General features: G+C 53.2%; 1 protein-coding gene across 1 annotated transcript in view; it reads left to right on the top strand.

Moving 5' to 3' along the window:
• Positions 1 to 26,809, top strand: part of PITPNM2 (phosphatidylinositol transfer protein membrane associated 2) — a 130,645-nt gene that overhangs the window by 91,259 nt on the left and 12,577 nt on the right. Inside the window, exons 8-19 of the mRNA XM_038762526.1 lie at positions 4,742 to 4,846; positions 5,463 to 5,533; positions 10,380 to 10,624; positions 11,098 to 11,287; positions 12,217 to 12,336; positions 12,527 to 12,741; positions 17,361 to 17,536; positions 18,907 to 19,077; positions 20,929 to 21,078; positions 23,000 to 23,164; positions 25,084 to 25,293; positions 26,655 to 26,803. Coding sequence (XP_038618454.1) covers positions 4,742 to 4,846; positions 5,463 to 5,533; positions 10,380 to 10,624; positions 11,098 to 11,287; positions 12,217 to 12,336; positions 12,527 to 12,741; positions 17,361 to 17,536; positions 18,907 to 19,077; positions 20,929 to 21,078; positions 23,000 to 23,164; positions 25,084 to 25,293; positions 26,655 to 26,803 — 1,967 coding nt within the window. The remainder of the gene's footprint in view (positions 1 to 4,741; positions 4,847 to 5,462; positions 5,534 to 10,379; positions 10,625 to 11,097; positions 11,288 to 12,216; positions 12,337 to 12,526; positions 12,742 to 17,360; positions 17,537 to 18,906; positions 19,078 to 20,928; positions 21,079 to 22,999; positions 23,165 to 25,083; positions 25,294 to 26,654; positions 26,804 to 26,809) is intronic.

Raw genomic sequence — 26,809 nt, 5'->3', positions numbered from 1 at the left:
TTCTAACCACTTGGAAAGTGCAAATCGGCAACATCTAGAGACGGTCCCTACTCAACAACGGGCTCACAGTCTAGAAGGGGGAGACGGACAAAAAAACAAATCAAGTAGATAGGTGTCAATACCATCAGAATGAATAGAATTATAGCTATATGCACCTTGTTAATAAACTATAGTAAATATGCACAAATAAAATAGAGTAATAAATACGTACAAATATATACAAGTGCTGTTGGGAGGGGAAGGGGGTGGGGGGGGGGCGGTGGGGAGGGGAGGATGAGGAGAGGAAAAAAGGGGGGGCTTAGTCAGGGAAGGCCTCCTGGATGAGGTGAGCTTTCAGTAAGGCTTTGAAGGAAGAGAGCTAGTTTGGCAGATGTGTGGAGGGAGGGCCTTCCACGCCAGAGGAAGGACGTTGGCCAGGGGTCGACAACCGGACAGGCAAGAACGAGGCCCAGTGAGGAGGTTAGCAGCAGAGGAGCGGAGGGTGCGGGCTGGGCTGCAGAAGAAGAGAAGGGAGGTGAGGTAGGAGGGGGCGAGGGGATGGACAGCCTTGAAGCCGAGAGTGAGGAGTTTTTGCTTTATTCGAAGGTTGACAGGCAACCACTGGAGATTTTTGAGGGGAGTGACATGCCCAGAGCGTTTCTGTACAAAGATAATCCGGGCAGCAGAGTGAAGTATAAACTGAAGTGGAGAGAGACAGGAGGATGGGAGATCAGAGAGGAGGCTGATACAGTAATTCAGTCGAGATAGGATGAAAGACTGAACCAGCAAGGTAGCAGTTCGGATGGAGAGGAAAGGGCGGATCTTGGCGATGTTGTGGAGGTGAGACCGGCAGGTTTTGGTGACAGATTGGATGTTGCCAATCTGAGAGCCAAACTAGCTCCCTTCCTCCCTTCAAAGCCCTACTGAGAGCTCACCTCCTCCAGGAGGCCTTCCCAGACTGAGCCCCCTTTTTCCTCTCCTCCTCCCCTCCCCATCACCCCCCTGCCCTACCTACTTCTCCTCCCCACAGCACTTGCATATATTTGTACATATTTATTACTGTATTTATTTTACTTGTACATATTTACTACTCTATTTTGTTAATGATGTGCATATAGCTGTAATTCTATTTATTCTGACGGTTTTGACACCTGTCTACGTGTTTTGTTTTGTTGTCTGTCTCCCCCGTCTAGACTGTGAGCCCGTTGTTGGGTAGGGACCGTGTCTATATGTTGCTGACTTGTACTTCCCAAGTGCTTAGTATAGTGCTCTGTACACAGTGCGTGCTCAATAAATACAATTGAATGAATGAATGTGTGGGGTGAATGAGAGAGCGGAGTCAAGGAGGACACCACTCTCCTCCGCCCCCCACCCTTCCCTCCTATCCTTCCTCCCACCTCCATTGCCACTGGGGTCTTTGGGATGGGAGAGGGATGCGGGGGTTCCAGAAAGCAGTTGGACAAGTGGGGAAAGAAGGAGGAGGAAGACCTTGGGTCTGAGCAAGTGAGAGCATCCCAGACCATGACACCATCATCTTATGCTGCATGCCAGTTGTGATATGATGTCCTGGGCCAGCCAACAGTGCATATTTTGTGATTTCAGTCCTGGCTCTCTGTTGTGGGTTCCCCCTCCTGCTGTTTCCCACCTTTATTGACATTTTGCCATTGGTAATTGTGCTCTCCAGAGGTGGCGGGGGAAATGAAGATTGATATATGGTCCCTTTGCTTCCCCAGGGTGAAACTAGTGGCTGAGACTTTTATCTGTGCATTTCAATAGTCCATGGCCTTTCTATCTCATGGGACCATGGATTGCCCAGATTTAGCTGTTAGGGATTGAGTTCAGGGAGATTTGACCCTTGGGTCAATGGAGGAGATGTGGGCTGCTGAGACCAAAACTTCCGCTGTATCCAGCCTGGCTCCCTGGAAGATAGGATCTGGGTGGCAGAAAGTAGAGGATATATTTGACTCCGTAATCCTGAGGAATTTGCCTCTGCATCTGAAGCTGCTGTTGGGGGCTGTCTAGGGCTGCCAGATTTGTACTAATGAACATTCATTCCCTCAGAGCCCCCAGCCTGCCCATTAAATCAGAATAAGTGAGTGAATGTTAGTGCCTGATGGTTTGTATGCCCCACTTGGGAGTCTCTAAAGTTGGAGCTTCCTGCTAGAATACTCTGCTGCTCCAGCAGTTCCACAGTTTATCATCATCAGTTGTGTTTATTGAGCGCTTAAGGTGTGCAGAGCACTGTACTAAGCGCTTGGGAGAGTACAGTACCACAGAGTTGGTAGACATGTTCCCCGCCCACGACAACCTTACACATTTTAAACCATCCCACTCCCCAGTTGGCACCAGGGCCCTGCCAATATCGCACCTCAGAGCCCAAGCCTTCCAGGCTCTACACAGGGAAGAGACTTTCTGAAGGATGGAACTCCAGGGGCAGTGGGTAACTCTACCCTTGAAGTTTCCCCCCTCCCTCAGTCGCTTCCCCTTTTCTCCCCACTCTTCTCCCTTCTCTATCGTCCTCTTCTTCAGTCACCACACCCCTCTCTCCACTTCCTCCCCAGAGCCAGTGCCCAGGCGTTGAGGTGAGGCCCGTCACTGTGGAACATTAGAGGTCACTTCCTGGAACAGAACGGGGGGTGGTGGTTACCCGCAGTGCAGCCACCCCCGTTGCAGCCACCCCCGTTTCGTCACAGCTGGTGATATTCTGCCTGGCTGCAGCCTTGGACCCGCAAACTCCGGTTTATTACTGAAGTGTCTTGGCTGGAGGATGAAAGCAGCTTGTGCTCCCACCCACTGGTGTTTTCTACTGTGTCCTGGATTGTTCTCCTGCGGCCCCATTTCCCCCCTTCTCCCCCCAACACACGCGCACGCACACAGACACACTCACTCTCTCCCTCTTTCTCTCGCTCGCTCTCTCCTTCGGCCTTGAGCAGGAACACCAGTTCGTTGGACCCTCAGGCCTCCCGAGTCAAACCAGAGCGCGGGGACCTGGGGGCGAGATGAGACCGAAACAAGTCGACAGAGTCTCAAATTCCAGGGAGCTGAGCTGGGATTCCTTGAGATCTGCCGTTGGCGGGAGGGGGAAGGACAGCAGGCAGAGTGCCCGGGAATTTAACTCCCCAACCCTGCCCCTCCCATCCGACCACTTGGCGACATTCTCGCTGGCCCATTCGCCCAGTCGGCATCAACGGTCCATCTTCGGGGCCGCCACTGGAAACTCGGATGCAGTTCCCGGGCAACAGCCTCCCGTCCATCCCTCCCCAGGCCTGGCTTGGACTGCTTAGTTTTGTTTTTTTTTTTGTTTTTGTTTTTGTTTTTAATAGCATTTATCAAGTGCTTACTATGTGCAAAGCACTGTTCTAAGTGCTGCACTGTTCTAAGCGCTGAGATCAGTGGGGCTCTTATCAAGCCAACTGCTCTTTGAGCGAATGAGGAACCTAGATGCAGCTCACTGATGGGTTGTTGTTGTTTTTTAAAAATTTGTTCCTAAATACAGATAATATACCAGGCGGGCTTTTTTGTGATTAAAAAAATAAATAAATCCCTTCCACACATGAAGAAGTAACATATTTAATATGCCTTGGGTACCAGGTCAAGAGGCAGCATGGCCTAGTGGAAAGAGCACAAGCCTGGGAGTTAGGAGACCCGGGTTCTAATCCCGGTTCTACCACTTCTGTGCCGTGTGACTTTGGGCAAGCCACTGTGTTTCTCTATACGTCAGTTTCCTCATCTCTAAAATGGCGATAAAACACCTGTTACTAAACTGTGAGCCCCATGGGGGGCGGGGTCTGTATCCTACCTGATGATCATGTATCTACCCCAGTACTTAGCACAGTCTTAACATGTAGCAAGAACTTAATAAATATAATAATATTATAATTATTATGATTATCTCTCTGAGCAAAGGAAATGAGAGAGTCAGGCAGAGGTAGAATTTCTGGAGGTTCCTTGTGGTGTCCCCATCAAGTGACTGCAAGCTGCTTTAGGCGGGGAGTGGGGAAAAGAAGAGTGGGCACTCAGCCAGGGGGGCTGACTGGTAGATCAGATACTTGGGTGCAGGACCAGTAATAGTATTTATTGAGTGCTCCTGAATGCGGAGCACACTCCTAGGTGTTTGGGGAACGTACAAGAGAAGTAAAGGGTGGAAATGGGCCCTCAAGAAGCTTGCAGTCTTAATGAGGGAGAGAGCAGATTGCAACTGAAAAATGCACCATAGTTACGGGGGAAAATAGATATGGGAAATGAGGGCAAGGCAACAAATAATCAGATAAATGTGTGAGTGCAGAGGTGGCCCATAGAAAGGAATGAGAAGCTGCCTGGCCTAGTGGATAGAGCTTGGGCCCAGGAATCAGAAGGACCTGTGTTCTAATCCCGGCTCCGCCACTTGTCTGCTGTGTGACCTTGGGTAAGTCACATCACTTCTCTGTGTTTCAGTTAATGGGGTTTAAGACTGTGAACCCCATGTGGGACATGGACTGTGTCCAAACTGATTAACTTACATCTACCCCAATGCTTAGTAAACTGCCTAGTATATATTAAGCATATAACAAATACCTTTTAAAAAATGGGTTGGTGGGGGATGACTGGGAAGGTTGGGAGATTAGTATTTCCCCCAGTTGTGGGTGATTCCCATTCCCTGGATGGAGAAGATATCCAGACCTGTCCCCTCTGATCATTTGAGAGGATTGCCAGGCTGGGCACCATCTTAAACTCTCTCTCTCTCTCTCTCTCTCTCTCTCTCTCTCTCTCTCTCTCTCTAAAGAGGACTTGTCTGACCCTGAAGAGATATTTCCTAAAGAAATCACCAAATGGAGTTCCAATGACCTCATGGATAAAATTGAATCCCCAGAATCGGATGATGTGCATGGTAACAATCTGTCCCTTCTGAGTTTCAGGTCCAGGGAAAGGAGGCTGGGAGGTGGAAAGAGGATGGAGGGGGAGTAAAGTGGGTAACACTCGACTCCAGAGTAACTATGAGTTTTGGAGGAACCCAGCCAGAATTTTTGTCCCCTTGCAACAGCCCCCCTACCCCCCTCCACACACACAGTTCACGTCCCCATCTCATTCCTGCCCAGCAAGCTCCTTCTTTCCCCACTGCAATCACCCCCCTGCAATCTCTTCCTCCTGTTCCTGCCCCAGTTGAGTTAGCTTCAGCTGTGACTTGGATCCTGGGTGCCACAGAGGAGTCTGGGGCCTGATTGGGAACAGACGTCTCTGGGACTAGAGATGCAGAGCGATAAATATGGGGACTTCACCACCCTATGAAAAGGAGCACCCGTCTTAAGGGTCAAGGGAGCATAGAGGATCATTAGAAAGATGCAGAGTATCTAGCAAAGGAGTAGAGATAATAGTATTTCTAGTGGGTGAAGTGCTCTGTACTAAGCGCTTGGGAAGCTTGGTCTGTGGCTTCTTGCATGGCCGATCCCATTTGCTGCTGGGCGCTGACCGTCATGAGCGTGTTCGTGTGTGTGTGTGTGTTGCAGATGACCTCTATCACGAGACCACCGCAGAATACAGTGGAGTCTCCCACGGGGAGCCCCTCAGCATCACCGAGGTGAGTGCACAGGAGAAGAACCACCTAATCAGATCTCTCTCCCTGGCCAAGTGTCATCCTGCCACCCTTTCCCTCCCGGGGAGCACTGACCTCGGACCCCAGGCCAGCAGCCCGTCAGACTGGGAAGTGTCTGACTCCCGGCTTCCGGGTGAGGATCACTAGAATGGGATTAGTTGAAATCCAATTGCCTTGAGAGGAGGAGTTCCCTGGAACAGAGGGCAGGGCCAAAGCCTCCGGACAGGGCTTTGCTGACGCATCAGTCCCCCGGGAGGCAGAAAGGGTGATTAAAGTTTGAGGTGCCCAGGCAGGCAAGGGCACAGACAGCTAATGTGGCATCTTGCCCAAGTACAGTGCCTCCAGCAGGTAACAGCAGCCGCCAATATGAGTGAATGTGGTTTGCGGTGTGCGGCCAGTGTGGTTTTTTATTAAGCCCCACAGGTGAAACAGGCCAGACCAGTAAACTGTCCTGAGCCACTGTGAGAGAAACCGCGGCATGGAGGTTGGTCTTGCGGCTGGACGCATGTCAGCCCTCATCTCCTGAGAGGGATGGCCCCTCCTGGGTCTGGGGCTTCACAGGAAAGACTGGGTGCTGAGATTGCTCAAATCACTGGCCAGGAGTAGGGAGTGTCCTCTTACTTCTCCCTCCAACTGAACATCCAAGCGTCAATGGGAGCAGTGAAGTGGGCCTGTGGAGTTATGGGGGTGGTGGAGGAGGCAGAGAATAAGGATCATCCGGGAAGAGACCAGACAGAATTTAGAGATCACTGCTCAGAGCAAGTCTCATAGAAATGGGTTAGGGAGGAGCCTGGGGGGACCCAGAGGCCCCAGCCAACTTAGGTCTCTGTGTTTTGGGATTGTCTGGCCTGGCGGGCCAGCAGTGGGACCTCGACTCTGACCCTTTGGACTGGAAGAGGGTGATGATCCTCAGTGGACAGAACAAGTGGGTCATCAGGTTAGGTTTGGGAGGAGGAATAGGCAGGAGTGCTATTTCATGGCCAGAAGGAAATGCTCCCCAGTCCTCAGGCTGACATAGGCTGTTTGCCTTCAGTCACCCATCTCTAGCCAGTGGCACTGCTTAAGGATTGGCATCTCAGCCCAGGGGCTTTGTACGGCTGCCAACAGGAACTCCGGCAGAGGTGGGAGTGGAGCCCAGGGGAATCAGGCGGGGGGAAAAAATCCCCCAAACTACAAAACCCCCTAAACAGGTTGAGCATTAATTATTATTATTAGAAGTAGTAGTAGTAATAATTGTGTTGAAGTACTGTGCACAGCACTGGGGCAGATACAACATAATCAGACACAGTCCTGTCTGACACAGGGCCCTCAGTCTAAGAGGGAGGAAGGATACACAAGTATTCTTATCCCCATTCTACAGATATAATATAAATAAATAAATTAGAGCTATGTACATGTGGGGTCGAGGGAGGGGTGAATAAAGGGAGCAAATCAGGGTAAAACAGAAGGGAGCGGGAAAGGAGAAAATGAGGACTTAGTCAAGGAATGGCTCCCGGAGGAGGTGTGCCTTCAATAAGGCTTTGAAGTTTATGATCCCAGGCTGCTATGTCAACCCAGAAGGAGCTCAATCCATTCGACTGAATGTGTCTGTCTGAACTGTCCCCATTCTACAGATGAGGAAACTTGAGGTATAGAGCAGTTAAGGGGCATGCCCACAGTCACATGGTGGCAATATCCTGGGCTTGTTCTGCAGCCCCACAAGCTAATCAGTGGTATTTACTGAGGGCTTACTATGTGGACACTGTACTAAGCGCTGGGAGAGAACATTACAAGAGAAGCAGCATGGCTCAGTGGAAAGAGCCCGGGCTTTGGAGTCAGTGGTCATGGGTTCAAATCCCGACTCCGCTGATTGTCAGCTGTGTGACTTTGGGCAAGTCACTTAACTTCTCTTGTACTTCCCAAGCGTTTAGCACAGTGCTCTGCACACAGTAAGCGCTCAAATACGATTGGTTGATTGATTCTCTGGGCCTCAGTTACCTCATCTGGAAAATGGGGATCGATTGTGAGCCCCGCTGTGGGACAACCTGATCACCTTATATCCCCCCCAGCGCTTAGAACAGTGCTTTGCACTTAATAAATGTCATTGTTATCATTAGTAGTAGTAGTAGCGGACACGTTCCTTGCCCATAACGACATTATGGTCTACCTAGCTTCTTAGTCATAACCCCGTCCCTAGGGGTAGGGGCTCCTGGGCCTAACGGACCCCAGTGGGGCTCCCCAGTGGAAATGCTGCAGGTCAGGGGATGAGGGTCAAGTAGAGAAGAAAGAGATAAGAAATGAGTATTGCTGGAGTGGACATCCAATCAAAGCATCCAGAGTGGGCAGAGGGGACCCAGAATGTCCCAAGCATGGGGACAGTTCAGACAGACACATTCAGTCGAATGGATTGAGCTCCTTTGGGGTTGCAGTGGGAGCCTGGGATCATAAACCTCAAAGCCTTATTGAAGGCATACCTCCTCCAAGAGGCATTCCTTGACTAATTCCTTGACTGGAGGCCATCCCAGACTGAGCCCCCTCCTTCCTCTCCCCCTCCTCCCCCTCCTTACCTCCTTCCCCTCCCCACAGCACCTGTATATACATATATATATATATATATATGTATGTATTTATTACTCTATTTATTTTACTTGTACATATTTATTCTATTTATTTTATTTTGTTAATATGTTTTGTTTTGTTCTCTGTCTCCCCCTTCTAGACTGTGAGCCCGCTGTTGGGTAGGGACTGTCTCTATATGTTGCCAAGTGAGCCCAATGTTGGGTAGGGACTGTCTCTATATGTTGCCAATTTGTACTTCCCAAGCGTTTAGTACAGTGCTCTGCTCATAGTAAGCGCTCAATAAATACGATTGATGATGTTGCCAATTTGTACTTCCCAAGCGCTTAGTACAATGCTCTGCACACAGTAAGTGCTCAATAAATGTGATTGAATGAATGAATGAATGAATGAATGAATGAATAAGTCCTCATTTGCTCTTTTCCCACTCCCTTCTGCTTTACCCTGATTTGCTCCCTTTATTCACCCCTCCCTCGGCCTCACATGTACATAGCTCTAATTTATTTATATTAATGTCCTGTCTCCCCCTCCAGACTGTAAGCTTCACATGGGCAGGAAATGTGCTTACCAACTCTGTTGTACTCTCCCAAGTGCTTAGTACACACAATAAGTGCAGAATAAATACGATTCACTGGTAAGCTAAAAGTAGAAGACCAGGTCCCTTTCCCTGAAGAGTTTGCCATCGACTACCTATCAGTCAGTAGCATTTATTACTCGAGAGAACGGTGATGTCATTGGACATAATCTAACCTGTACATGCCTCATTGGGGAGAGTGAGCAGGTAAAGGGGTTGGTAAGCTAATTCTCCAGAGTATGGCTAGCTGTCTTGCCACAGATTTGCCACGGTAATGCTAGCACAGCCTGAAGGACTGTCCCTTCCTGACCACGATGGCCAGATGTCTGGCAGCTCGCCATTGGATTCTGATGGACATCTTTCTTGCCACCGATCCCTTGCCCATGTCCTCCCTCTGGCTTGGAACTCCTTCCATCTTCCCCACCTTCAAAGCCCTCTTAAAATTACATCTCTTCCCAGAAGCCTTCCCTGCCAAAGTCCTCCCTCATGTGTTATCTATATCCTTGGGTCTGTGCCCCATAAGCACTTTGATATTCACTTCTCCGCCAGTTCACAGCATTTGTGTACATACTCATTTGTAAATTGATTTTAATATCTGTCTCCCCTTCTACTCTGTAGGCTCTTTTTGGGCAGGAATCACTTCTACCTATTCTATTATATTGTACTCTCCCAAAGCGCTTAGTGCTGTGCTCTGCACACGGTAAGTGCTCAATCAGTAGCACCGATTGATTAACTGATTGGTCGAAGGCAAGAACCATTGCTTTGTTTTAACCCCCGACATTTGCTGCAGCGCCCAGGTTGGGGCTTTGCCCCTGGCAAGATCTCAGTCCACTTGCTGAATTGTATACTGTATACAGTTCAGCTGTATACTTGCTGAACTGAATAGCCAAGTTGGGAGGCTCCAGCCTCCCTGTGACCATTGGCTTAGACAGATCACACACGACAGGCAGTGAGGGGTTCTTCACCCTTCAACTAGTCCTCACCTGTCTTGCCACCGACCCCTGGCCCACATCCTACCTCTGGCCTGGAACGCCCTCCCTCCTTAAATCCACCAGACAGTCACTCTCCCCCCACTTCAAAGCCCTACTGAAGGCACACCTCCTCCAAGAGGTCTTCCCAGACTTAGCCCCACTTTCCCTCAGCTCCCACTCCTTTCTGCATCACCCTGACTCACTCCCTTTGCTCTTCCCCCCTCTCCCCACCCCACAGAACTTATGTGTATATCTTTAATTCTATTTATATTGATGCCTATGTACTTGTACTGATGTCTGTCTCTCCCCCAAACCCCCCGCTCTAGACTGTGAGCCAGTTGTGGGCAGGGATTGTCTCTCTTTATAGCTTTATTGTACTTTCCAAGCACTTAGTAATAATAATAATAATAATGGCATTTATTAAGCGCTTACTATGTGCAAAGCACTGTTCTAAGCACTGGGGAGGTTACAAGGTGATCAGGTTGTCCCACGGGGGGCTCACAGTCTTCATCCCCATTTACAGATGAGGTAACTGAGGCACAGAGAAGTGAAGTGACTTACCCAAAGTCATACAGCTGACAATTTTGAGCCGGGACTTGAACCCTGACCTCTGACTCCAAAGCCCGGGCTCTTTCCACTGAGCCACGCTGCTTCTCTAGTCCAGTGTTCTGCACGTAGTAAGCACTCAATAAATGCCAATGAATGACCGAATGAATCCTCCCTGCCACAGGATGAAGTGAGCCAGCCTTTGTCCCAGGCTTCTAAGATCCACGTGCTCCTTCTGGTGTTACACGGAGGCAACATCCTGGACAGCGGAGGAGGGGACCAGAGCTCGAAGCAGGGTGACGTCAACACCATCACCACCGTGTTTGACACCGTCATGCGGGTCCACTACCCTGCTGCGCTCGGTCACATTACCATCAAACTGGTGCCCTGCCCGGCCATCTGCTCCGAGGCCTTTTCCCTGGTGTCCAAGTGAGTAGGGGTGACTCCCTCCGGGAACCCATCAGGGCCCACGGCTTTGCTCACCCTGCCCCGGGGCCCCAGGTGGCATCGGAGTTGGGGGCCCCTTGGCGGAACCAGCTTGTTTTTCCCAGATCTTCAGCTGTTGTCACTGGCCTTGGCCACCTCCCTGGGAGGAAGGGAGAGACGGGTGTCGTCCCATTCTACAGATGAGGAAACCGAGACACACAAGTTAGTCGACAGTGGAGAAGAGCGGAGCTGGAGCTAGCGCCCAGGCCTCCTGGCTCTGAGCCCTTCCAGCCTTCCACTTAGATCCCAGGAATTCCCCTTTATGGCCTATTTTGACTCCTGAGCATCATGTCCTCAAAGGAGTGGAATTCCTGTCGGGATCTGGTCGCCTGGAACCAGCAGCTGCAGCTTTAAGGCAATAAGGTGGATTCTAATGCGGTGTCCACTCCTCTCCCTACCCTTCTCTGCCCCCACAGCCTGAGCCCCTACAGCCATGACGAGGGCTGCCTCTCCAACAGCCAAGACCACATCCCCCTTGCCGCCCTGCCCCTCCTGGCTACCTCCTCCCCTCAGTACCAGGAAGCGGTTGCTACGGTGATCCAGCGAGCCAATCAGGCCTATGGCGAGTTCATCAAGTCCCAGGCGGGCATGTCGTTCAGTGGCCAGGTGGGTTCCAGGGTGGGACGGGGGGGTGCCGCCTGGAGTCCCAAAAAGGCAGCACCAAGGGAGCCCTCGTCCCCCAAGGACAGGGGTGTGATGTGAAGCAGGAGGAGGAAAGCTTTAACTTGTCTCTTCCTCATCTGAGGACTGGAGGCCTTATCCCCATAGACCCCTGGGGCTTCTTGGATTGTAGTCCCTGTGACTTCTCACCTCTCCTGAGGGTGTGAATTGATGTGGGAGTGTTGGGGTGAGGATGGCTCCAAGTTGACTTGGTCCAGCCCTTCCCGGTGTGTCTGCATGTGTGTGCCTGTGTACTCACGCATGTCAGCTTGGGTTTGCATTCATTAATTCATTCATTCAATCATATATATTGAGCGCTTACTGTGTGCAGAGCACTGTACTAAGTGCTTGGGAAGTACAGGTTAGCAACATATAGAGACGGTGCCTACCCAACAACGGGTCAAGGGTGTGTGGGGTGGCGGTCGGTATGTGCTTGTATGCCCAGTGTAAATTCCTCCTGCTGCTGTTTAAACCCATTCCCTCCGGGAACTATGAGTTTTCCTTATCTGGGAGGGGGTCTGCAGGACTGCTCTGCTGCCCTTCCTGCCCCGTATCGCCCCCCACAACACCAGCAGCTGTGGCCTCTTCCCATATTTCCCTGCATTTGCTTAGCCTGAGCCAAGCCACCCCATCTCAGAGGGCTGCCTGCCAGTGCTCCCCTCCTCCAGGTCACAGACACACACGCACACGCACACACACACCCTCCCTCCCTCCCTCCCTCTCTCTCGCTCTCTCTTTCTCTTTCACACCACACACACACACACACACACACACACACACACACACACCCCACCCCCCTCAATTCTTCACCCTTCTCTAGATACTTGTTACGGGAAGAGGGCTGGGCACGTCACAACCTCTGCTTGCTCCCCCAGGTCTGCCTGATTGGGGATTGTGTTGGGGGGATCCTGGCATTTGACGCTTTATGCTGCAGCAACCAGACAGTGTCCGAGAGCCAGAGCAGCAGTCGCCGGGGCAGTGTGGTGAGCGTGCAGGCAAGTGGAGAACCCAGACCGCCAAACCCCCAGCTCCCACCCCTAGGCAGGATCCGCCCTTCGGGGAGTCGCCCCGAGGGGACCAGGGGCCGGGTTCCTCCCAAGGGCGATGAGGCTCAAGAAGCCTCAAGGGTGGTCCCGGGGCCAGCCTGGGGGGCCTGGAGCCTAGCTGGTGGCTTTCCGCCTCCAGGACACGGACCTCCTGTCCCCCGGAATCCTGGTGAACAACTCCACGTGCTCCGGGAGCCCCTCCAACCTGGAGGCCAGCCGGCACCTGAGCCGCAGCAACGTCGACATCCCGCGCAGCAACGGGGACGACCCCAAGAAGCAGCTGCCGCGCAAGAGGAGTGACTCGTCCACCTACGAGATGGACACCATCAAGCAGCACCAGGCTTTCCTTTCCAGGTGAGGGGCCGTGGGCAGATGGAGAGGAGTGGGGCCGGGGCCGCCCCTGGACCAGTTTCGTTGTCCTTCTCTCATTTGTCTGTCCTGTCTGCCCTTCAGTCTGTCAATCAAGCATATTTGTCAAGTTTCTTCCTCAAGCAGAGCAAGTGCACTGTCCCTCCATGGTTTCTGGGCCAGCACTCACACCTTCAGGAGACGGAGTCCAGGGAGTCCAGGGTGCCCAACCTGGGGGTGGGGGTGTCCTTGTTCTCGAGCCAGGGGATCCTAACACACCCACCCGCTTCCTGAGCCACTGGCTCTAAATTGGGTCTCCCCTGTGGGAGTCAGCCTGGGGGTATCAACGAAAACATTTAGCTCATGTCCCTCCACTCCTCAAGAAACTCTAGTGGCTTCCCATCCACGTACTCACCCAAAAGAAACTCCATACCACTGTCTTTAAAGTACTCAATCAGCTCACCCCAGCCTACCTCCCCTCACTAATCTCCTACTATCATCATCATCACCAATCGTATTTATTGAGCGCTTACTGTGTGCAGAGCACTGTACTAAGCGCTTGGGAAGTACAAATTGGCAGCATATAGAGACAGTCCCTACCCAACAGTGGGCTCACAGTCTAAAAGGGGGAGACAGAGAACAAAACCAAACATACTAACAAAATAAAATAAATAGAATAGATATGTACAAGTAAAATAAATAAATAAATAAATGAAGAGTAATATGTACAAACATATATACATATATACTATATATATACATATATACGTATATATGTATGTGTATATATATACACATATATATGCACATATATATGAATGTGTGTGTGTGTGTGTGTGTGTGTGTGTGTATATATATATATATATATATATACATATATATACACATATACTACTACAGCCCAGCATGTACGTTCCACTCCTCCAGAGCCAGCTTACTCCCTGTGCCCCGATGTCATCTATCTCACCCCCTTTCCCACATCCTCCCCCTACCCTGGAACTCCATCCTTTCCATATACCAGACCACCACTCTCTCCGCCTTCAAAGCATATCCTCCAAGAGGCCTTCCCCAGTGAAGCCCAGTTGGCTCTCCCTTCTGTGTTGTCTGTGCGCTTCAGTCTGTGACCCTTGGACACTCGATATTCTTCCCAACCCCAGCCCACTTAGGTATATATCTTTAAATTATATTTTATAAATTATTCATAGTTAATATCTGTCTCCTCCTCTAGAGTGTAAGCGCATTATGAGGAGGGAATGTGTCTGCTAATTCCATTATATTGCATTGCACATTCTATTATATACTGTACAATATTATATTGTATATTGCGGAGAAGCAGCGTAGCTCAAGGGAAAAATCCCGGGCTTTGAAGTCAGAGGTCATGGGTTCAAATCCCAGCTCCGCCAATCGTCAGCTTTGTGACTTTGGGCAAGTCACTTCACTTCTCTGTGCCTCAGTTACCTCATCTGTAAAATGGGGATTAAAACTGTGAGCCCCCCGTGGGACAACCTGATCACCTTGTAACCTCCCCAGCGCTTAGAACAGTGCTTTGCACATAGTAAGCCTTATTGCTCAGTGCTTAGAACAGTGCTTTGCACATAGTAAGCGCTTAATAAATGTCATCATTATTTATTATTCTTATTATTATTAAATGCCATCGTTATTATTATTATTATTATTACTCTACCAAGCACTTAGTACAGTGCTCTGCATCTAGTAAGCAGAGGATAAATAAGATTGATTGATTGATTGATTGATTGGGTAGAGTCAAAGAGGTGGCCCCCACCCTGGGGTGGCAGGCAGCGATTCCACCCCAGAGGGAGCAGAGTGGGCCTGACTAACTCCCATCTGGTCGTCCAACTGCCTGCCCCTCCTCTGTCCCTTTTGCTTCTCTCTTTCCTCCTGGTTTCTTTTCAAAACCCACCCCCGCCCCTCCGTTTCTCTTAGCCCCCACTGTTTGGGGCAGCTGACTTGCTCTGATATTAAGGAGCCCTTGGCAGTGGTGATGAGAGCCCTGAGGCACCTCGAGGCCTCTGGCCAGTGCCCCAGGGAAGCAGGGAAGTGGAAGAGTGGGTTGTAATGTGCTGGGGGGTAGGAGAGTGCACGGAGTTTATTTTTGGAAATTACCAGGAGACTTTGACTCTGAGCCATCCTGGATGGCCCAGGGAGGAAAGCATCCCCTGCTTCCTTCTGACTTTCCCCTTACCTTCTCGGTGGAGATGTAATGCTGCTGCTCCAGGAGGTGCCTGGCCTGAGCTGGTGCAGCAGAAGAAAGCAGAAAAGATGCTCCGTGAACTCATCTGGCAGGATGGCTGGCCTGGGAGGCATATGTGCTGGCTGCTCTCTCCCAGTTGGGATTCTGAATGATGTTTAGAGTGGAGTAAAGCCTCAAACTAGCAGTAAAAGAAAGGCCAGGTTTCTCTCCCCCTGCCCACCTCCTCCCCTCCCTTTCCCTCCTCACTCCTCCCATTTCCTCCTCTCTGTTCTCTCTTCTCGTCTCTCCCACCCCTTCTCTCACCTCTCTCTCATCTCTCCTCTCACCTTTCCCTCCTCCTCTCGCCTTCCCTCCTTTCTCGCCTCTCCTGCCTTCCCGTGTCTCCTGCCTCCTCTCATTTCTCCCAACTCCTCTCTCCTCTCACCCACCTCCTTTCTCCCTGACTCCTCTCTTATCTCGCCCACCCCCTCTCTTGCCTCTCCCGACTTTTGCCTGTCATGTCTCCTCTCTCCTCTTTAGACCAAGCTGGGGCCCCTTTGCTCCAGGCTTCCCCAAAGAAGTCACAACTGAGCCCTGCCTAACTGAAACCCTAACCATCTAGGTGTTTCAAAGAGCCTAAGGGGATGAGGAAACCAAAAGTCTGAGTGTGGGCCACAGGGCCTGGAAATTGTTCTGCCTCTCCTATTCCGGGGCGGGACTCCCTGGCTGAGGCCTAGAAATGAAGGTAAAAGTGAATCCCTTTCCCCGTCTCCTGGAGGACTTTCATTCATTCAGTCAGTCATATTTATTGAGCACTTACTATGTGCAGAGCACTGCACTAAGCTCTTGGAAAGTACAATACAGCAAAAGAAGAAGCAGAGAAGCAGCGTGGACCAGTGGAAAGAGCCCGGGCTTGGGAGTCAGAGGTCGTGGGTTCGAATCCCGGCTCTGCCACGTCTGCTGTGTGACCTTGGGCAAGTCACACTTCTCTGAGCCTGTTACCTCATCTGTAAAATGGGCATTAAGATTGTGAGCCCCACGTGGGACAACCTGATCACCTTGTATCCTCCCAGTGCTTAGGACAGTGCTTTGCACATAGTAAGTGCTTAACAAGTGCCATCATCAAAAGAGACAACCCTGTCCACAGCAGTCTCACAGTCTAGAGGTTGGGGAGACAGATATCAATACAAGTAAACTGGCATCAATATAAATAAATAGAATTAAAGATATATGTATATATATATATATATATTTTTATATGACATGGGAAGGCAGGAGAGGCCAGAAAGGAGGGAGAGGCGTGAGGAGGAGGGAAAGGTGAGAGAGGAGAGATGAGTGAGAGATGAGAGAAGGGGTGGGAGAGATGAGAGGAGATGGGATGAGTGAGAAGGGAAAGGGAGGGGAGGAGGTGGGCAGGGGGAGAGAAACCTGACTTTTCTTGTACTGCTAGCTTGAGGCTTTACTCCACCAGCGCTTAGAACAGTGCTTTGCACATAGTAAGTGCTTAATAAATGCCATTATTATTATTATTATTATTATCATTCAGAATCCCAACTGGGAGAGAGCAGCCATATATATATGCATAAGTGCTGTGTGGTGGGGAGAGGGGGGAAGAGCAAAGGAAGTGAGTCTGGGAAGAGCAAAGGGAGTGAGTCAGGGTGATGCAAAAGGGAGTGGGAGCCGAGGAAAAGTGGGGCTTCGCCTGGGAAGGTCTCTTGGAGGAGTTGCACCTTCAGTAGGGCTCTGCAGAGGGGAAGAGTGGTTGTCTGGCGGATTTGAGGAGGGAGGGCGTTCCAGGCCAGGGGTAGGAGGTGGGCCAGGGGTCAGCAATGAGACAGGTGAGATTGAGGCATAGTACAAAGGTTAGCACCAGAGGAGCAGCGTGTGCAGGATGGGATCTAGAAGGAGAGAAGGGAAGTGGGGTAGGAGAGGGCAAGGTGATGGAGAGCTTTAAAGCCAATAGAGAGGAGTTTTTGTTTGATACAGAGGAGGATAGGCAACCACCAGCGATTTTTGAGGAGGGGAGTGACATGCCCGGAACATTTCTGTAGAAAGATCATCCAGGCAGCAGAGTGAAGTATGGACTGAAGTGGGAGGAGGTCGGAAAGGAGGCCGATGCAGTAATCCAGTGACTGTACTAATGTGGTAGCGGTTCAGATGGAGAGGAAAGGGTGATTTTGACGATATTGTGAAGGTGAGACCGACAGGAGTTTGTGACGGATTGGATATATGGGTTGGATGAGAGAGCGGAGTGAAGGATGACACCAAGGTTATGGGCTTGTGAAACAGGAAGGATGGTTGTGCCGTCTACAGTAACGGGAAAGTTCAGGAGAGGACAGGGTTTCACGGACCCGGCCTCAGCCCCTTCTCTTGCCCTTGGTCCTGGCCCTGATCCTGTGTTCTCCTGGGCCTGGCCCGGTTCTCTGTCTTACAGCTTACATTCCAGCGTCCTGAGAAATGATCCCAGCTCCCGTCGATCCAGCAGTTCCACCATGCTGGATGGGGGGAGCCTTGGGAAGTTTGAGTTTGAGATCTCGGACTTCTTCCTCTTCGGATCCCCACTGGGGCTGGTCCTGGCCCTGAGGAAGACCGTCATCCCCGCACTGGATGGTGAGTTTGGCCCCGGCTCCCTGCACCATCCCCTCTGGCCCCTTCTGGGGAGGGGGATGAGGCGGGGCGGAGGCACCGAGATAGACGAAATGATGAGGTGCCTGGTCCGGGGAGCCTGGCTGTCTCCACTAGCTTTTCCGCAGATTAAATTAAGAGGGCCATGAGTGTATTTGTGTATCATTTGCATATCTTGCCGTAGTCAAATTACTGTAAAAACGAGAAGCAGCGTGACCTAGTAGAAAGAGCACAGCCCTGGAAATAAGAGGACCTGGTTCCAATCCCAGCTCCGCCCCTCGCCCGCTGTGTGAACTCCCTCCAGCCAGAGAGCTGGGAGAGACCTAGGGCCCGGGCAAGGGGCAGAGAGGACACCAGGTCATCTGCTTAGTGACAACTGGAAGGACTCCTACCACAAAGGGGCCTCTCTGGAGTTCAGTGGTCATCTCTCCAGCTGTCTGAGCAATACTGCTGAGCACAGAGTTAGGTTAACAGGAAGAAGATTGCCAAAGTGGGGAAGATGGGTAATGAGGAGCTGGGATGAAAATAGTTTCCCTCAGCTCCCAGCCCAAACAGACTCCCCCTTTCATTCCCCTGGACAGCGCGGGCTGGAAGGGTGAAGGCGAACTGTGGCCGCTGAGGAGAGACCAGCTACTCCCAGTCGTGTCACCCCGCAAGGGGTCCCCCACCTCTGCTGTTGGGAGAAACAGCGGGTGGGGAGGGGTGGGCTTCACCCCAGTTCTGCATTTCAAGCCAGTTTGGTGCTGAATCGTATCTGCTGAACGTCTGCTGTGTGTAGACCACTGTACTAAGCACTTAGGAGAGGACACTAGACTCGATCTCCGCCCTCGAGGAGCTTATACTCTAGACACAGAAGAATTTACAGATAGAAGAGAAAGGAGAAGTGGCTATGTAGATGAGTAAGTGCTTAAGTAGAAGGCTAGGGAGTCGATGTGTACACAAGGACTTGGGGTTGGCATGAGTGTCGAAGTGCGGCACTGGTCCAGAAGTGCAGAGCAAACCCACTCAAGGAGGGGATTGGGAGGAGGCACCTGGACCAGAGACAGGTTTTCAGCTCTGCCCGCAAGTTTGCCATTCGAGTCAACATGGTCCCTCTCGCCTTCCACCTTCTCCTGCACCGAGAGGGCGAGATGGAAGGAGGCAGACGAGGGGCCGTAGATCAGGGCTGGGCTCTGGCCCTGCCTTTGGTGTTCACGGCATCACCCCCTCGCACGTCCCGCTCTCTGGGCCTGGTCACTGTGGTGGACACAGGGTCATTCCTCAGTCTCCCAGACTCCAGTGGCTCCCCACAGGGTCCTCTCCAAGCAGGACCAAAGTTGGCTCTCCAGAGGCCTCTAACAGCTCACCTCTGGCAGTCTTTCAGCTCCGGCCCGCCTGCCAGCAGGTGTACAACATGTTCCACCCTGCTGACCCCTCTGCCTCCCGCCTGGAGCCCCTCCTGGAGAAGAAGTTCCACCTCCTGCCCCCCTTCAACATTCCCCGCTACCAGCGCTTCCCTCTCGGGGATGGCAATTCGGCTCTGCTGGGTAAGTTGGGGAGGGTGCCTGCCTGCAGACCACCCGAGCGAGATGGAACCAGTTCCGCAGAGGATCCTAGGTCTCCCTCTGCTGTTCCCCCTCCCTGTGACCACCCAGGATCCTGCTCCCCTTGAGCAGCTTCCCCTCACTGGTGATTGACTCTGGCGGTCCTGTAGCCCCCACGCGACTCCTCTCTCTCTGCATTCTGGTACCATTCACCCTCCCTAATAATAATAATAATAGTATTTGTTAAGCACTTACTATGTGCCAGACACTGTTCTAAGTACTGGGGTAGTTACAAGGTAATCAGGTTGTCCCAAGTGAGGCTCACAGTCTTAATCCCCATTTTACAGATGAGGTAACTCATCGCATCAGAGAAGTTAAGTGGCTTGCCCAAGGTTGCACAGCAGACAAGTGGTGGAGCTGGGATTAGAACCCACATCCTCTGATTCCCAAGCCCGTGCTATCGCCACTAAGCCAATGTGCTTCTAATAACCCTTCCCTAAGCGATTTGCCGGCCAACAAGTTCTGCATGGTACATCCAGGGCAAGTGGGAGTCCCAGATCTACCTGGAAGTGGCTGACCTTGACCGAGACCGCTCAGACACTTCACAACTGGCCTTGTCCCACCCACCGACTCGCTCGGTGCCCTCTGTGCCCTGGTGGGAGCAAGGCTAGCAAAGACTGGAGAGTGTGAGGGGCATTCCAAGACACCAGCACTCTAATCCAGTCCACCCCTGGGCTCTCGGTCCTTGAGTCCCAAGGCTAGGGTTTATCTGCCATTCCCAAGGGGAGGCACCTTCATCACATCCAAGAAAAGACTGCCCCTCCCCCCGAGGAGTTTATAATTGAAAACAAAAAAGATGAAACCCCATCCCTTCCTTGGACCTGGGGCTGCTGCCCCTCATGTCCCATTCCGAGACCAGGCGAGGGGAGGCCAAGGGAACACCGTGCTTTATGTATACGGAATGCCCTCCTTCGTCTGTCCATCGCTTCTCACCCCATTTCCAACCCCATCGTCTGGAGGGACCAGTCCACTGGGATAGAAGCATCACTGATTCAGAAGAAGGGATGAACTCTGGCCACCCCAAGAGCCTCAGGCCAGGTGGACCCATGGTTGGCCGAGTCCTGCGGACCAGACAGCGACACAGCGGGGTCTCTACTTGGACTTTGCTCATGATTTTATAGCTCAAAAAGGAAGCGGGCCCCTCCCGTCTCTTCCTGTCCCCTTCCATCCCATTTCCTCCGGCCTCCCCTCCCCGTGCCTTCACTGGGGACTTCAGATCCTGACTCTCTCTGGCACCGTTGGGTTTGCCTCTCGGCCCCCCTTGCCTTGTGCCTGGGAGGTGCCCACCAGAGAATCCTGACTCAGAGCAGCAGCAGCAGCAGCAAACACAGAGAGGGATGGACCCAAACCCAGGGTGCTGTGACCCCGCAGCCCCATCCCCCGGGCTCCCAACCGCTCCCATTGAAGTCCCAGCCCTTGTGGTCCCTCAAGAGACCCTGTGACCCCTGGTCCCTCCTACCACGAGTCCCTCTGTGTCCCTCTCTGTGTCTGTTCTGTGTCCGTGTCCACTGTGGGCTTGGACCTAGGTGGCTTCCCTCTCATCCTGTCCCGTGTGTTGTGTCCTGATAGTCAGAGCCCATCCCTAAGACTCAGGACACCGGGTCGAAATGAGTGATCCTGGGCTCTGGGTCCTTTTTCTCCCCGAAAGGAAGAGCTCCGCCGCCCCTTCCTTTCTGTCGATCCCAAGATTCCCAGGCAAGGGCAGGATGGGAAGGATCATCCGCTGGTGTTCCGGTGTCGTGGCCACATACCTGTTTGTTTTTGTCCTTTTGTTTTCTCCCTGTCTGCTTCCAGTCGAGACAGTCCAGAGCAATCCCATCCTCATCGTGGAAAGCAGCCCCCTGGTTGCTCTCCAACGGCAGGATAGCTTCATGGAAACCAGTATCCCCGTTCCCGTTCTGAACTGGCAAGATGGGTCCAGTAAAAGTCCCGGCTGTGCTGAGTGTGTGTAACCTCCCCTTCTCCTCTCACTCTCCTCCTGTGCTGCTTGCCCCGGGCCTTGTGGAAGCCCAGGACCCTCTGGGTGGGGCTGAAGGCTTTTCCCTGGGCTCTTGTCCCACCCACACCCCGCCCCAACAGGGCCTGGGCCAGGCCCATGAGTTGTTGGCTTGGTCCTGGTTAGCCCTGCTCGCCGCCTGATGGTTCGGTGTTGGGGGCGGTGGACGGGAGGAAGAAAGCGGGCCCTCTGGGAGACAGGAACAAAGCCTGGGCATCTGTCCCCTCCAAGCAGCCAGACCTGAGGTGAGGTGAGCTAGAGAGGGCAGCCCATCTGCCACCTGCCTTGTAAGGGGCCAGGTCTGGAGGCCAGGCTGGAGGAGGGTGTGGCACAGAGGATGGGGGGGAGCAGGGAAGGGGAATGGAGAGACAGGTGGGAATGGGGAGGGGGGAGCGGGGAAAGGGAATGAAGAGACAGGTGGGAGAGGGGAGGGGGTGTGTGCCTCCCACCCCCTGCCGTTCCTCCCCAGAAGCCCAGTCAGAGGAGCAGCTCCTCACTGTTGAGGGCCCAGCTGAGAAGTGGGGCTGATCCGCAGATTAAATCCAAGATTAGGCGTTGGGCTTCCCCAAATGCTCTGGGGCCTTTTCCTACCCCTCGATTCCCCAGGGAAAAGCCTTCTGTCCCAGTCCCCTTCTCAGATCCGGTTTCTTAGCTGGTTTGTTTAGCTTGGACCCTGAGATCAGGGGCACTTCTCCTCATGGCACTGCATGGTTTCCCCGACTCTCACGGCTTTAGGGAACCACTCGACTTCCTTCACCTCTTTGCCTCGCTTTATCCTTTCCCGTCCACTAACTCTGCCCCGAGGACCCCCACACACACCAAAAGCTCTTCACTTTCCCTCCCTGAAATCGACGATCCTCCCCTTAGTGGCATGGGAGGGGGGAGCAGCATCACCAGAGCTCCCGTGTCCATCCAAACACGGTTCGCCAACCACCCCGAGATGTTGGCGGGGCAGTGTGAGGGCTGGGGCGGGATAAGTACAAACCTTTGAGGCAGTCTGAGACTGGGCTGTCCCAGACCTAGTGAGCAGCGTACAACCCTCTGAGCTTCAGATGCCTTCCTTGGAGAGGCGACTATGTCCCCCCTCCCCAGCCCCAGCTTAACATCATCAGTCTGGGCCCTCCACCCCCACCCCACCGACCCGCCGGCTTCCTCTCCGAGGGGCCCACGACGCCATGCAGGCGATGGAGAGTCGGCCTGTTTCCCGCCTCCACTCACCCTGTTCCCTTAGATGGATTCCCTGCCTCCGCGTGGCTCCCCGCGCCTCCCACCATCCGTGTCCTCCTTCCTGCGGGAATCTGTGGGGGGCCCCTTTCTTCTCCTTCCTTGGCTTTTCAGCCCAGTTGAATCGCTGCAAGGAAACCTATTACTCTCTGCTCCCATTTAGTTTCCTTTGCTTTACCCACCGTTTGATCCCGTGGCAAGAGCGCTAGAGGGAGGGAAGTAGATAGTCTTATGGGGGGCTCTTCTCAGAGCCAACACCCCTCCTGGAGTCAGGGTACCCACCCTCTGCCCGTGGAACGGGCTGGTAATTGAGCCGAGGATGCCCTCTGTGTCACGGAAGCTCCCCTTCCTGTCTGTCTTTGGGTTTCACTTCATTTCCCAGTTTCACTCTCAGGTGAAACACGTTTCATCACGTCTGAAGGAGAGTTGCATCCGCTCTGGGCTGCAGCCCTCCTTCCCAGCAGCCTCTCTTTAAGCCTTTGGACTTTGGTTTGTTTTGGTTTTTGTGTTTCTCCTTCTCTATCGCCTCTCTGTTGATTTGTCCTTGGGCGGGAGGGCGGGTGCGGGGGCTGTCTACACAACCCCTGGTCTATCTAACCCTCTCCTCCCCTTATCATCTCCTCTCTGTCCCCCGTGACCCCTCAGCGGAAGTGGTTCAGGCCCACGGCGCCATCTTCATGGAGTCCACGTCTCCCTCCTCCCCTGGTACCGTCCCCAGTTTCCGGGGTTTCCGCCGGGCCAGCGAGGTCAGCATCACGAGCCAGGTGTCGGGCATGGCCGACAGTTACACCGCCTCCAACATCGCCAATAGTGAGTGTGTCAGGGCGGGGGCGGGGTTTGGGAACCGCGTGCACGTCTGGGCCCTGGGTCTCCTCCCCACCCTGCGGCTGGACGGTGCCGGGAGAGGTCGAGTCGCTGCCACGGCTCCCTTAAAGGCTCTAGGCAGTCAGAGCAGAGGGTGTTTTCCATGGGCTGTCTTTGGTTGCCAAAGATGGCCCTTAAGTGGCCCGGGTTGGGCGGGGGCACTAGTGAGGGTGCCTTAGAGCCAGACAGGGACTTGCCTCCACGGGTCTGTCCAGCCAGAGTTGAGAGGCCTGGAGGGTCAAACCGTCATGTCCAAAGCGGAACGCCTCACTTCCCCACCCAAACCCCGTCTTCCCCTTGACTTTCCCATTGCTGTAGACAACACCACTAGCCTCCCTAACTCACAAGCTGTTAACCTTGGCGTTCTTATTTTCACCTCGTCTCACTCCATCAGCTCTCGTATTCAGTCTGTCACCAAATCCTGTTGGTTTTACCTTCACAACGTGGCTAAAATCCACCCTTTTGGCTCCATCTAAACTGCTATTCTGCTGATCCAAGCATTTCTCCTGTCCCGCCTTGACTGCCTCATCCGCCTCCTCACTGACCACCCTGTCTCCCGTCTCTCCCAACTCCAGTCCACACTTCTCTCTGCTGCCTGGATCATTTTTCTAAAGAAAATTCAGACCGTGTCTCCCTACTCTTCAAGAACCTGCCCATCCGCCTCTCCATCCAACTGATACTCCTTACCTTCGGCTTTGAAACACTCAAATCGGCTCTCCCCCTCCCACCTTACCTTGCTGATTTCCTACTCCAACCCAATCCACCCTCTCACTCACTCACTCAATCGTATTTATTGGGCGCTTACTGTGTGCAGATCACTGTACTAAGCGCTTGGCAAGTACAATTCGGAAACAGAGAGAGGCAATCCCTGCCCACAACGCGCTTCACTCCTCTGGCTCCAGCTACCTGTACCTCTCTCTCATCTTGCCTTGCCTTCACCCTACCTTGGAACTCCTTCTTCTTCTGTATATGACAGACCTCCACTCTCCCCACCTTCACGTTTATTAAAATCACATCTCCTCCAAGAGGCCCTCCCTGATAAACCCTCTTTTCCCCTACTCCCTCTCCCTTCTGTGTCACCTGTTCACTTGGATTGGCCCCTTTAAGCACTTGATAGTCACCCTACCCTCAGCCCCACAGCACTTATGAACATATCCGTAAGTTATTCATTTTTATTAGTGTTTGTCTCTCCCTCCAGACTGTAAGCTCCTTGTGGGCAGGGAACATGTCTGCCAACTCCGTTGTACTCTCCCAAGCTCTGAACATAGCGATCAATTAATGCCCTCCGCCAAGAAGGCCGCTCCTGAGGCTTGAGTGGGCGAGACTGTTCTCCGCACAGTGCTAGCCGTCGGCTGAGGGGAGAGAGAGGCCGGCAGGGGCCGGAGGGTTGACGGGAGACCTGGTCGCGTTTGGGATATGTTGCGCTCTGGAGAACTGGTCACACGCCACCGACCTCTGGTGCAGGGAGCGGGCCGACGGGCAATCTTCAGTCTCTCCCCCTTGTACCTTTGCTTTGGCTTGGGGAGCAGCGAGGTACTATGGCTTGGGCCACTTAGGTGTTGGCGACAACTACCATCTTTGCTTCCTATGTGGGCAGCAACCCTGGCTGCTGCCTCCCCTCGACAATGGGAGCCAGGCCTCCCCAAGCCTCTTCCTCGTCACGCACCTGCAGGCGACCCAGCTCCAGACTCTGGCTTCCTCGCACCTTGGGAGAATTCCCCTTCCATTTTATGGAGAGCCTGGGGTGTTTATGGGCTTCCACTGGCCCGGGGCCTTTCACCCTTACCTGGAGCCTGGAGGGCAGAGCTGAGCTCAGGCAGTGCCGGATGAGGTGTTAACCCACATCGTTTTGTTTTGTTCTCTAGAAAAACCCAACCATCTTAATCATTCCAAAAGCTTAAGCCTCCTGTCCCAGCTTGCCCTCCCTCACAAATGCCCCACCAAAAGGGCGGCCCAAAGCCGTAGAAAGCCTAAACGGGGAAGACCCCAGAACCCTCTAGGAGAAAGGCAGGAGGGGGGCCCGAGGCCGACCCTGGACCAAATCCCGCCGCTCCCCGACCTGGACGTCGGAAAAGGTATCTGGTGTCCGGGCCCCTGACTGACTAACACGGCGGCCCCTCACCTCAGAGGCCCTCGGGGAGCAGCTCTGCTCCTTCCCCAAACGCTTCCAAGAATACGCACTCCCCATCTCGAGCTCACTTTCTTCCCTTCACTTGCTACTCTAACTCTGAGCCCATCCCTTTCCTCCCCCGTTGGCCCCCAGGGCCTTCCTGGGGACCCCAAGGGCCCGGCCTGCTGCTTCCCAGCAGAGCTGATCCCCTGCCCATCTGAGGCCGCGGCCTCCCCATGCTTGTCCTGCGCCTGAGGACCAAAATCCCGAACGGAGTCGCTGCCGTGGGGGTAGAGAACTAACCCATCTGGGGGGATGAGATTTGAAGCATCACAAGCCTGGATGAGCTTAGGTTAGCAAAGCATCTAGGGCTGGGTTGGGGGTGGGATGGGCAGAAAGAGAGGTGGGGTGGTTGACTAAACCAAGTAAGCCAGATGTAACCTCGCTCAGGATAATACTGGGAATTCTGGGAACGGGGCATCTGCTAAGGTCTCCCTGCGCTGCCACCCTCGATTGCAGCCTCTTCCTCACCTGTCCTAATCCTCCTCTCCCCTTCTCCTCTCCTTTCTGTCTGCCCGTTCTCCCACCACCTGGAGATGCCCCTTCGCCCTGCTTCCCTCCGAGCCGGAGATAATCATAACGGTGGCATTTGTTAAGCGCTTACTATGTGCAAAGCACTGTTCTAAGCACCGGGGAGATTACGAGGTGATCAGGTTGTCCCACGGGGGGCTCACAGTCTTCATCCCCATTTTACAGGTAACTGAGGCCCAGAGTAGTGAAGTGACTTGCCCAAAGTCACACAGCTGACAGTTGGCGGAGCCGGGATTTGAACCCACGCCCTCTGACGCCAAAGCCCGGGCTCTTTCTACTGAGCCACGCTGCTCTCCTCAGGTCCTCTGTGGCCCTAGAGATCAAGCCCAGCCAAAGCCCCGAGCGGAGCCATCGGGCCATCTCTGGAGTGGCCTTTGGGCATGGGAGCAGACCACCAGCCCCTTGGACCAGAGAGCCAGGCAGGGGCCACTCGCATGTTGTTGCCAAGGGACTGCCCGCCTCGGGGCCCCGCGGCTACCTCACTTTCCCGACACCTTGGGCGGTCCTTGGCCTGGGGACACTCCAGAGTGGGAGGGGAAAGCCAGCGTTTGAGAGCTGCAGCTCACTGAACCAGGCAGGGTGGGAGGACGGAAGGAGGGGAGGAGAAAGGCAAATCCTCCTTTGCCTTCCTCCCTCTGTCTCCTCTTTCTCTCTCTCTGTCCCTCCCTCTCTCCCCCTCTCCCCGCTGCCGCCCACTCACCCCAAGTGTTGCTAACGAGCCCTTTCTCTTGTCAGTTGCTGCAAAGTGGTGGGGAACCAAGCGGATTGACTATGCCCTCTACTGCCCTGATGCGCTGACGGCCTTTCCCACGGTGGCATTGCCCCATCTCTTCCATGCCAGCTACTGGGAGTCGACAGACGTGGTGTCCTTCCTGCTGAGACAGGTGCCT

The sequence above is a fragment of the Tachyglossus aculeatus genome, chromosome 21, assembly GCF_015852505.1.
Source record: "Tachyglossus aculeatus isolate mTacAcu1 chromosome 21, mTacAcu1.pri, whole genome shotgun sequence".
Taxonomy (NCBI): domain Eukaryota; kingdom Metazoa; phylum Chordata; class Mammalia; order Monotremata; family Tachyglossidae; genus Tachyglossus; species Tachyglossus aculeatus.
This window is presented reverse-complemented; position numbering and strand designations above follow the sequence as displayed.